General features: G+C 43.4%; 1 protein-coding gene across 3 annotated transcripts in view; it reads right to left on the reverse strand.

Annotated features, from left to right (window-relative positions):
- The window catches only part of ZNF106 (zinc finger protein 106), a 387,174-nt gene that overhangs the window by 61,447 nt on the left and 312,975 nt on the right, over positions 1–12,752 (reverse strand). For all 3 annotated transcript variants that reach the window (XM_085627097.1, XM_085627096.1, XM_085627098.1), the window contains exon 21: positions 9,242–9,313. In XM_085627097.1, coding sequence (XP_085483223.1) covers positions 9,242–9,313 — 72 coding nt within the window. The remainder of the gene's footprint in view (positions 1–9,241; positions 9,314–12,752) is intronic.

The following is a 12,752-nucleotide window of genomic DNA, read 5'->3' on the forward strand; positions in this document are numbered from 1 at the left end:
GTGAGAATGGAGTAAGTGAGTGTAGTAAGGTGATGTTTATGCGTAAAGTGAATAATGAGAACTGCAACAATTACAGGTGCATGGGAGGAGGGTGGGCGCAGCTCTACATGCGAAGAGCAGATGCTTATTGGGTAAATAACATTATCCATTCGAGGCATGTGTGCTGTAGATACACAAGCTTTGCATAGACTATATAGAAGTATTCACCCAAAGTGGTTGCTAACCAGTAGATGTTGCAGTGTTCTGGAAAAGTGTTTTTAGCACTGCCTGCCCTACATTGGCTTGTTGGCGTGCTAGTACACCCACACAACAGTGTTTGGTAAATGTGTGTGGTGTAGACCATGTTGCTGCTTTACAAATGTCAGCTATAGGAATGTTACCTAAAAAGACCAAAGATGCCCCTATTTTGTGAGTGGAATGCGCTCTAGGCGGTATAGTTAAAGTTCTTTTGGCTTTTGCGTAGCATGTTGGAATGCACTTAACAATCCATCTTTAAATGCCAGATTTAGAAATAGGATTGACTTTGTGAGGTGGTGTAAATGGAAAAAACAGTTGCTTTGTTTTACGACAATCTTTTGATCCTTTGATATAATTTAATAAAGCTCTTTTGACATCAAGTGTGTAAAGAGCTCGCTCTGCTACTGAATCTGGTTGAGAAAAGAACACAGGTAACTCAACTGATTGGTTACTATGGAAAGCAGAAACCACTTTAGGAAGGAATTTGGGATTGGTGCGAAGAACTACCCTATCTTTATGGAGCTGAAAGAAGGGTTCTTCTAAAGTTAATGCCTGTAGCTCACCAACTCTCCTTAATGAAGTGATTGCAATGAGGAAAGCAACCTTTCAAGAGAGAAACTGTAAAGGCTACTTGTGCAGCGGTTCAAAGGATGGACCCATAAGTCTTGTAAATATAATATTAAGATTCCACACTGGTCCTTGTGGAATTCTTGGTGGTATAGCTCTTTTTAAGCCCTCCATAAAGGCTTTGATCACAGGAACTTTGAACAAAGACAAATGTTGAGAGGCTACACTGTCGATACTGAGTCAACAAGATCTCAAAATATCTTTATTGCACACACATAACGTATTAATAAAGATAAAAAAGGAAAAAAGGCTAACACTACATGCATAGAGGAGACCGGTACATCATCGATTATTCGTAAAATGGCTGATTAATCCACAACAGATTGTAAAGGGTTTCCATCAAATTAGACTCAATGATCAGTCCTATCATTTGGCCAAACCCATGTGCAAATGAGGCATGGTCCCCTGATCAGTGGGACACTCAGCTCCGCACCTTATTGTTGTATCAGGATTTGGTCCACCAAATACACAAACCGTCCATGATGACTGATCTTTTGATGGTAAAGTAAGAAGAAATAGTGCAACGAACAAGAAAGTGATTTAAAATAGGATGGAATGTCCTCCTTCTAAATACTTTATTCTACGGACTGGACACGCTTCCTAATAAAAAAATAGAACAGTGCAAAAGAAGACAGTAACAATTATCGGTCTACATAAGGGCCAACATGTTTCTGCCTAACGGGTATTTAATCCCTTAGCATTCGTCAGGGCCTCTGCTCGTATAATAGTTGCACTCCTAATAGTGAAATATAGAATTCCCCACCATCACCAAAAACAAATTATAGTAAAACTGGTTAGAAACGGTACAACCTGTAACAACCATGGACATTAACCCTCCGATTCACAATGGTTACTGTGAATTCTGTGAAGGAAAACGTTATATCATTAGTACTGTATTCAATGCATCAGTCTCATGTGTATAGTGTGTCACCAAACCAACCAATAATGTGTGTCAGAAAATTAATTTTTATGCTTACCCTTTGTGGTAGGGCAATAGACCTCACCCCACCTGGACACTGCTCAGGTACTAAGAGGCCCCGCACTACAAAGATATAGGGAAAACAAAAGAATGTGGCAAAGTACTCTAAAAAAAATTTTTTCGCTTTATATCCTGCCTATGATCATTCAAAGAAAACAAGCTCAAGTAGGCTTATTTTGGAGAAAAATAGGCAGTGACTCACAACACTGGGGGCATTCTAACATCATATGCACGTGCGGAATAATCACGGTTTAATGATTACCAGATCATAGTGTTAGGAACTACAAAGATGGCCGATATGACATCATATGGTAGTTCTGAGCCCTTCCTCTCGCCAGATCTCGCGAGATTGAGCGTAAAGTAGTGTCCTTAGTTTTCTTATGAAAATAAAGACCAATAGGGCTTACTTCACAATAATTGTCTGATAATAGCGTCCTTGCCACTAATATATACCAATTGAAGGGACACGTGATAAGATCGCCACTATCTAGTATACATCTTAAAGGTGGAGGGAAACTTCACTAACAAACCCTCACTAGACTACTTATACTAGCATCTCCTACAGATTGGTGCCTCCCCCAAGTCTCAGATGGGAGCTTGAGGTACCGATGGAAAGGTGAGCAGCTACCACAGAATATTTTTAGAATATTTTTAGCTATACTATGTTGTAAACTTTAGCAAATCACAGGTTTTGAAGATCAGTATGTTGTAAAATTCCTGAATAAGCATACAAAGGAGTTTTAATCTTCCTTAAAGTTTGGTGTCTTAGTCGAGTTTCTGGGTCATTTTGAGGCTTAGTACACTGAGTTTGGGGCGTTTATCTACCTCATAGGTTTTGCCTCTAGATACAGGGCATTTGGTTATAGGAATGATCATAGGCAGGGTATAAAGCGAAAAAAATGTTTTTAGAGTACTTTGCCACATTCTTTTGTTTTCCCTATATCTTTGTAGTGCGGGGCCTCTTAGTACCTGAGCAGTGTCCAGGTGAGGTGAGGTCTATTGCCCTACCACAAAGGGTAAGCATAAAAATTAATTTTCTGACACACATTATTGGTTGGTTTGGTGACACACTATGCACATGAGACTGATGCATTGAATACAGTACTAATGATATAACGTTTTCCTTCACAGAATTCACAGTAACCATTGTGAATCGGAGGGTTAATGTCCATGGTTGTTACAGGGTGTACCGTTTCTAACCAGTTTTACTATAATTTGTTTTTGGTGATGGTGGGGAATTCTATATTTCACTATTAGGAGTGCAACTATTATACGAGCAGAGGCCCTGACGAATGCCAAGGGATTAAATACCTGTTAGGCAGAAACATGTTGGCTCTTATGTAGACAGATAATTGTTACTGTCTTCTTTTGCACTGTTCTATTTTTTAATTAGGAAGCGTGTCCAGTCCGTAGAATAAAGTATTTAGAAGGAGGACATTCCATCCTATTTTAAATCACTTTCTTGTTCGTTGCACTATTTCTTCTTACTTTACCATCAAAAGATCAGTCATCATGGACGGTTTGTGTATTTGGTGGACCAAATCCTGATACAACAATAAGGTGCGGAGCCGAGTGTCCCACTGATCAGGGGACCAGCCTCATTTGCACATGGGTTTGGCCAAATGATAGGACTGATCATTGAGTCTAATTTGATGGAAACCCTTTACAATCTGTTGTGGATTTATCAGCCATTTTACGAATAATCGATGATGTACCGGTCTCCTCTATGCATGTAGTGTTAGCCTTTTTTCCTTTTTTATCTTTCTTAATACGTTATGTGTGTGCGATAAAGATATTTTGAGATCTTGTTGACTCAGTATCGACAGTGTAGCCTCTCAAATTTGGCTGTTAGACCCCCTGTGTTTCGTGTGTTATACATTCAGTTGGTGCTGGGGATAAAATCAGGTGTGGGTCTTTAAAATATATATCCCTTGGACCCTATTTTAAATGGTTTTGTTTAATCCATCCAAAGACAAATGTTGTCTGCTTTGCAAATACGCAGCTACTGCTGCAAGGTGCAACCTAATAGATGTGTAGGCTAGCCCACATTGCTGTAGGTTTAAAAGGTAACAGACAATGTTCTGAACAGAAGCATCTAGAGGTATCATTTTTTTGTTATTGCAGTAAACAAAAAATAGTTTCCATTTTGCTGCATAGCAGGCTCTGGTAGCAGGTTTTCTTGCTTCTTTCAGAACAGTCCTACAGTCTGGTGGTAAATTTAAATACCCAAACTCTATGAGCTCAGGAGCCAAATTGCTAAGTTGAGCTCCGTGGGATATGGATGCTTGATTTCTCCATGGTTCTGAGTGAGGAAACTGGAGGTGAGATGTAGCTTTTGATGTGGAACTACTGAGAGCTCTAACAGGGTGGTGTACCACGGTTGACAGGTCCATGTGGGAGCTACCAAAATCAGTGTGAGTGATATTTGCCTGAGTTTCCGAACCAGAAACGGAAGGCATGGGAGCAGCGGAAATGCGTAGGCAAATATCCCATAACAACTGATCCAAAGGGCATTGCCTTTGGAGAGAGGGTGTGGGAACCTGGAGGAGAAGTTTGGGCATTGTGCATTGTCTACTGTGGCAAACAGATCTATTTGTGGGTATACCCATTGTTGAAAGTATGGAAGGAGAACTTGGGGATGAAGTTCCCACTCATGTATTTGCGGTCTCCTTCTGCTGAGGTGGGCGGCAATTTGATTGTTCACTCCTGGGAGGTGTTTTGCCAGAACGTGAATGTTGCGATGGTTTGCCCATTTCATAATTGTCTGAGACAGGCTTGACAGTTGGAGAAAGTGTGCCCCCCCCCCTTGTTTTTGTACATTGCGGTCATGTCGTCTGTGCAGACTAGGACAACGTTGTTTGTGAGATGAGACTGAAAGGCTTTCAGCGATAGAAAACACTGCTAAAAGCTGTTGATAGTTGATGTGAAGACATCTGCGTTTGTCGTCCCAGAGACCTTGGATTATGTAATGATGGAGATGTGCACTGAAACTGGTGATAAATGCGTCTGCTGTTAGCACGACTTGTGGAACAGGGTTGATGAAAGGTGGCCTTTTTGATAAATTCTGTGGGTTCCACCACTGCAGAGAGCGATGGGTGTGGCTGTCTACCAACACTAGATCTGCCAATGGACCCCGTGACTGATTCCACTGACGTGCTAAGCATTCTTGTAATGGACACGTGTAGTCTTGCATGAGGTACTATTGCAATGCATGAAGCCATCATTTCCAGTGGTTGCATGAAAGTCCTGGCTGGCAAGGTTTGGAACTGCAGCAATACAGTTTGGATATTGGAAATTCTGGCTGCATTGGGGGAGGCTATAGCCGTGTGAGTGCTGAGTGGCTCCTAGATAAGATTGTATCTGCAAAGACTGTAGGAGAGACTTTTGAATGTTGACCGTGAAACCCAGTTGGTGAAGTAGGTGTAGGCTGGCCAGAGTGTTTTGAAGATACTTTTGGTGTGTGCTGGCTTTGATGAGCCAGTCGTCTAGGGAGGAGAAGACATGAATTTGTTGCCTTCTGAGATGAGCTGCTACCACTGCTAGGAATTTTGTACACACCATGGGAGCAGTAGTGACTCTGAATGGGAGTACTTTGAACTGATAGTGTTTGTCTGCTATAACAAATCTGAGATATTTGCAATGAGCTGGATGAATGGGAATGTGAAAATATGAGTCTTTTAAGTCCAGTGTGGACAAAAAAAATCGCCTTGCTGTAGGAGAGGAAGAACCTGATGAAGTGTTACCATATGGCAATGTTCTGACGGTATGTAGTGCTTTAATTCTCTGAGATCCAAAACTGGTCTTAAGGAACCGTCCTTTTTGGGAATTAGAAAATAAAGAGAGTAAACCCCTGAAGCTTGGTACTGAAATGGAACTGGTTCTATGGCTCCCTTTTGTAAGAGAGATTGCACCTCTTGTTTGAGTAACTGCAAATGGTCGGACGACAATTTGTGAATGCGAGGTGGAATGTTTGGTGGATTGAAGCTCCAGGCAATAACCATGTTGGATAAGGTCTAGCACTAATTTGCCGGTTGTTATAGATTGCCAAATAGGGAGAAACTGTTGAAGTCTTCCCCTGACAGGTATTGAGTGATCCGGGGGAAGTGTGGGCAAGTCACTGTTTATTAGGGGAAGGATTGTTACGTGGTGTGGCACGTTTAGCCCTGCCTTTGGAATGGTTTTCTCTATATCCTCCTCTGTAGAAACCTCTAGCGGAAAAGGACTGGTTGTTGCCTTTGTAAGAGGAAGCATTTAGGTCTGAGGATGTTGGTTTGGGCCCTGCTCTGTAAAATGAGCGACAAAAGGAGCCTTTATTGGATGGGGACTGGAGAACTACCATGGATTTTGCCACTTCAGTGTCCTTTTCCATCTTTTCTAAGGATTGGTCAACTACAGGACCAAACAGGTGTTCTTTGCCAAAGGGGGCGTTCAAAACGGACTGTTGAACCTCAGGCTTAAACCCCGAAATCCTAAGTCTAAAGCACATCTTATTGAGGAGTTAGAGATGAGTTTCCCCTCTTTAACTAACTGCTGTGCCTTATTTTTGTGTTTGTTGTGGGAGATACTGGAGCAGCTGCTTCATCTCATCCCAGTGTGCCCAGTCATACCTGGATAGTAGACCCTGTGTGTTTGCGATGTGCCAATGGTTAGCGGCTTGAACAGCTACTCGTTTTCCAGAGGAATCTATACGTTTGGATTCATTATCTGGTGAGGTGCAACCCCAGAGGATTGCGGATTAGCTCTTTTGCGAGCATTGGACACTACTATGGAGTGAAGAGGTAATTGTCCCTTAAACACAGGATCCGATGGAGAGGGTTTATATTTTTTAATCTACCCTTGGAGTTAAAATACGTGCTCCGAAAAGGTCTTTAAAGATATCATCTGCATGGTTCATCATGCCTTTAAGCATTAGGGAGTGTTTGACTTGACCTATGTGAGGACTCCAGTGTTTTAAATAGAAAGCCCTCTTCTAATGTTTCTTTATTTAATGGTACACCATGATATTCTGCTGCTCTGGCAATGAGCTGTTGATAAGCCATACTATCATCTGGTGGTGATGGTTTTGCAGGATAAAGGTCTGGCTCATTGTCTACTGGAGGGTCAATGGTGTAATCATTCCATGGGTTTGCAGGCAAATGAGTATCATCATCACCCTGATCGACATCTGGATCTGTATGTGGAGATCCAAGAGGTGTTGTGTAATGGATCTTCAATTATTAATAGTGTAGAAGATGGTGTAAGTGGAGAGGGTTGTGAGGCAGGATAAACAGGGCTGGTAGCCATGTCCTTCTTTAAAGGGAATCTTATCAGAAGTGTCGTCTGCAGGAAGCTTGTGTTTTTCTGGATTATTAGCCACAATATGTTCACTATCAGGATTAATATAAATGTTCTTTTGTTTGGGATCTAATTTTACATTAAGAACGTCTAAAATTGGTCTAGAGGTTCGAGAACATTGCCCTTATATTTCGGCACTGAAATCGACTTGTCGTTTGAATGTTTTGGCTCTGAAGTGTGTTTGTGTTTCGAGGCGGAGGGTTTCGACCCTGAAGCATGTTTGTGTTTGAAAGCGGAGAGTATCGGCTCCGAACCAGATTTGTCCTTGGAGCCTGATGATTTTGGATTCGAAGGTAATTTCGGCCGACTCGGTCCAGAGCCGGAAGGCTTAACGGTTTGTTTCTGTGCCGAGCCGAGAGGCAGGGCGTCAGAAACATTGTCTTGGTGCCAACCTTGGTCAGAAGGCAGAGGTGGTGCCGTAGCCTTATGAGTCCTGGATGAGGATTTAGGGGGCAAAGGGTCTACGGTACTCACCGCACCCTGTCCTGGAGGCACATCTTTGGACTCTGGAACGGAGAGGCCTCTTCTTCTGTGGCAGACGCTTTGATCTCTTCTTGGTCGGATTCTTCTCTGAAGTTATCCGGAGTGTGTTGGATGCTTTGGGGCTGCATCTCTTGTCGTCGAGCCCAACGATCGCATAGAGTCTTCTTGGACCGAAATAAATTACAAGCGTCGCAGTCTTCCTCCTTGTGTTCCGGAGAGAAGCACAGGTTACAAACTTGAAGTAGGTCAGTGAGAGGGTACTTGGCGTGGCACCCAGGGCAGAATTGGAATGGAGTCCGTTCCACCGGCAGACGGCTGGCCCGACGTGGTAAGGCCAGACAGCTGCCTACAAGGTTTGTGAAGCGATTTGATAAGCGGAGAACAGGGATAGGCGTACAGAAACAATACAGATGAGGGTAGAGTATTGCCCCGAGGGGAACTTGAAGAACTGTTTTCGAACCGGAGTGCAGCAATACACGCCCAAACCTGATGGCAGAAAAAAACTATCTAAAAATGGACTCGATGCACATGTGCACTATCACCGAAAGGAGGAGTCATCTTACCTCATCACTTGAAAGACTTCTTCGAAGAAAAACAAAGTGCAAACATCCGGACCCAACACTAGATGGCAGGAGTATGCAAAGCATGTGTATCTACAGCACACATGCCTCGAACATCCGGTGCTCACAGGAGACAAAGTCTGGGTTGGGAAGGCAGGGCAGTTCCTCCGGGTTCTTGGGGGCTACTGGCTGCAGAACACACTGGGATTTCGCTGTAGCGGGTCGCAGTCGGAACAGGCCGGTGGGGCTGGGGCAAAGTCAGTTGGGGTCCTCCTTTTCTTCTTCAGCACAACTTTTCTGTCCTTCTTCTTCTTGTTTCTTCTTGTCTGAGGAGGCAAGGTTCAGGGTTGTCCCTAAATACTAAATTCAGGTAGGTACAGGTTGGGAAATATAGGTCCCTTCCATGGGGTGGGTACACCCCTTATTATGCCACCCTGCAGTGGGAGGGGGGTATAAGCCTCACTCTGGTTACCTGGGTCCCCCCCCCATCTTCAAGATGGAGGGGACTGAGAGTTGTGCTTCACCTCGCCTCCCCCACCTGAGAGGTGGGGTTGGCAAAGGTGGGCACACCTCTCCTCCTAACTTGGTTTTCCTGCTGATTCTGGGGGTCAGAACCGGTGGGGGCCAATTGCTAGGAGCAGCAAATGGATGGGGCAGCTCACAAAGGCTGTGAGCCTTTGAAACTTCCTCCTTCGTGGACCTTGGTCATACATATGCAAGTTTAAGGTCTAATTCCAACAGTATCTTAGCAGAACTCATCAATTTCAAACACCATTCATTGACACATGTATGTATTTTTGACATTTCTAATGCATGAACCTGGCTGGAGCACTGAACAGGTAGGCAAGTCCAAGTGAGGATTCATAGGTGGGGAGGGAACATAGGGAGGAAGCAGAGTGAGTAGGAAAGGGTGCAATGCCAGCCTATCTGAAAGACTGTTCTTTGAAGAGGTAAATGTTTAATTTCTTCCTCAATAACACATGATTTCAATGACACAAGATAAAAAAATAAAAACAATTACCCAACAGCGATAATTCTGCAAGAGGTTTAGACGTATGGATTGGATGCTGCCATCATAACAACCTGTGTATATCTACAACAGAAAAAAGAAATACTCAAAATAAGGAAAGGAAACAAATGTAATGAAACTAGTGCTTAGCCTGCATGCTTTAGAACTTTTCCAGTCTCTCACAAATGTGGAAGTCATTATAGCCATAAGATGTGCTCAACACAATTGATATCAATGTAAGTAACAGGTTTCTGCTTTCTTTTGTAGCCCACAAAGTATGTTCCAAAATTAACTTCTCTCCTTCAACCAACTTATTTCCATATGCAATTTTAAAGGGAAAAATGTAAATTGGTGTACTAATGCAAGCCAAAGAAGAAAGCAGTGGAAGGCTTGATCCTCTGAGTGTGTTCTACAAAGCTCTCCATAGACGTGGGACACCCTTGACTAGGCTATATAATAAGAAATACAGCTATGAAGGCAATCCCATTTTGCCGAATCATACAAGCACCTCTTAGGTAAGCGAATCTGACTATTGGAGTGCTCTGTGTTTGATCCGCCCTGTCCCTGAAGTGGCTTCTTAATTTTACCTGGAGACAGTATTAGCTGAAGAATGACCAATCTTAACTTTCTGTGCGAGGTGTACTGCTCATGGATTTACTTTCAAGAAAGATATTTGACTTGCGCACCATGTGTGTCCACTTCATTACACCTCTGAGTAAGTAGTTCAGTAATTGCAGTACAGCTCTGTAGTGATCCTATGCTATGGACAACTAGAGTGTGACAGCAAGAGCTCTTTTGTAAGACCCGCTTACAAGTACACAAGTCCAACTGCCTTAGGCCACACACACGTACCTTTGAGGCCCAGGATACAAGGTGAGTAGATTATGGGGCTCCAGGTAAATGCATGGTAATGCTACCCTGTGTGCTGCCAGTTCCACGGTCACACATGCACCTCCTGACTCTTCCATGTTCCCCTATTGTCAATGGTTGGTTAATGTCCTATAATGTTGATACTATGACACATTCTATACTCAGTGTTGTAGAACCATTCCAAAGCCTAGCAATACTTTCAATCAAAGGCACAGTTGCTTGTGACAGTAGGGTATTTCAACAAATAAATATTTTTTAATTGGCCGATTGTCAAAACTGCAAATCAACTGAAAATAAAGTGGTTTTGAAGAAGGCAGTTTGCAGAGGCACAATATAATCCAGGCAAAACCCTATCACCGGTATCTAGGGGGAAACTGAGCTGTTGAATCTGGGAAGGGCAGGAACTAAAAGTATTGCACTGAATTATGTTTAGCAATGTAGTGGTTGCATAGATTTCATTTGGCGGTATTCAAACTTTTCTGAGAAGAAGGGTTCATGGAGTAACTGGGGTCTGTATTAAGTTGGAGTCACTCGCATGGCAGGTCGCGCTGATCCTACTGGATACCAGGCCAACCGCAATACTTCAATTATGCATTGGCTGGATGAGTATGACTTTAGACAAACTGCTCCCTTTAAAGACTATGTAACTTCAAAAGGTAAACAAATGGTATACAGCTGAGATGCCTCTAAAAAACAGAGCCACACACAGACGGACATGTAAGCTATTTTGTTAAATCAACCACCACTGAAGCCATAGAATGTCAGGATTCACACAATTACAGAATCCTCCATTGCCTCGAGAATACTATCAGTCCCCAGTATTGCTAAAGACATTTTCTCAATTTTTCATGAATTTCTTCCGAAGGTAGCATTGGTACCTCAGCTATGCATTTCCTTGGCCTTCTATTTTAGCAACAAGGTACAAGTGATGAGGGAAAACACGGAGCAGAATGGCAGAAGAATTAATTCTCAAATAATGAATTCTCCATCAGACATTGCTAGTCAATGCAATGTAACAACTGATTCCATCAAAGACCCAAGACTCCTCCACTAAGAGCCTGCTTTGTAACACTAACCTTGATCAATAGTTCGATCCTATCTGGCAAAGTTGTGAAATAATTTAAATAATCAATTGGATCTTAGCTGCGTAAGAAAACTTCCTTATTCCTACCAGGTCTCGGAGCTATAGCTCTCTTAAATAAAACTATCCAACTTCAATTTTTTTATATAGGAGAATAATGATTGCACTATCATTGAGATGAGTTTAGGTTCAGCTCAAGTAAAGAACTTGCAACACAGGACACACTGGTAATAGGAGATGACACCAGTATCAGTGCACAGTCAGCTCCTTTCATGCCCACCCTATTACGCTCCAACTGTTCATCTCTCTGTATGACCTTGGGATTTTGCCCATTCTACTCCTTGCAACCGCAATCCAACAGGCTACATCTCATTTCACCTGTTCATGTGGTTGTATTGATTGTGCAGCAAAACAGTAGGAGAAATAATGAACCTGGGCAATCAAGCAGTGTAGGAAGCTGGCTCTGTATATGTATATACTATATCAAAGTCAGGTATAGTGTGCACAGGGTCCTGTGGAACCCCAAAGGTAGGCAGAGGTAAAAGTAGATAGCACCTTACTCTCCATTTGTGGTAGTGTGGTTGAGCAGTAAGGCTTTATCAGAGGGTAGTGTTAAGCATTTGTTGTACACACTCAATCAGCAAATTATGTCACACACTCAAAGACTGTACTCAGACCAATTGGTTTTTGTATAAAAATATTCTTTTAGTTATTTTATTTCCTAGAACCAAGCACGCCTGACACAGGGAAGTGATTTATACTTTGCTGTAATAATAATACTACAGTTTTTGAATTGCAGTTGTATATATACATTGGTTTGGTTACAGTTTGGTCCCCCAGGGTCAAGGATGCGCTCTTACACCCTCAGCAGCATTAGGGCGGCCGGATGCAGAGTGCTGAGGCCCAATGTTATCCAATGGGGGATAGAGGGCCTCCGGTTAGTGGCTGCTTATGAGCAGGCCACAAGGTTGTGGGAGCAAAGCTCCTGAACTTAAGCGCAGGGCAAATGGGGGTTCAGAACAGCACCAGAAGTGCACCCTCAGTGGCACTAGGGCGGCCAGGTGCAGAGTGCTGTTTTGGCGTTGGGTGCCCTGTTACTTTGAATCGAGTTTCTCCGGTTTGTAAACACACTGCAGGCTTGGGGGTCGAAGGTCTTCTGGGTGCGACCACCACTTGGAGAGGTAAGTTGGGATGCTGGGGGTTGGCTAGACACAGTCGGTTGGGCCACCCAAGGCTGTGGGGTGTCAGGTGCAGGGGTGTCTTGTAGGGTCGATCTTGTTACCAGATCCTGGTCGCGGTTGGGGGGACCTTCCGGATTTAGGCTGCAGGCGTCAGCTGGAGTCTAGAGGCAGGTCAGGGATCACTGGATCTCAGGTCTGGATCGCCGGGGAGACCTCCTCGTGGTGTTGGGCCACTCGAACTCGGGCCGTGGGCATCGGGTGCAGACTCACGGATTTCACGGGAGCTGGAGTCTGTTGGTGAACAAATCTGGTATTCACAGGAAATAGTCTTTTCTTTGGAAGGCAGGGAAGGTCCTCAGGGTTCTTTAAGTTGCTGGTTGGAGGACACACG

This window comes from Triturus cristatus, chromosome 9 (genome assembly GCF_964204655.1).
Source record: "Triturus cristatus chromosome 9, aTriCri1.1, whole genome shotgun sequence".
Lineage (NCBI taxonomy): Eukaryota > Metazoa > Chordata > Amphibia > Caudata > Salamandridae > Triturus > Triturus cristatus.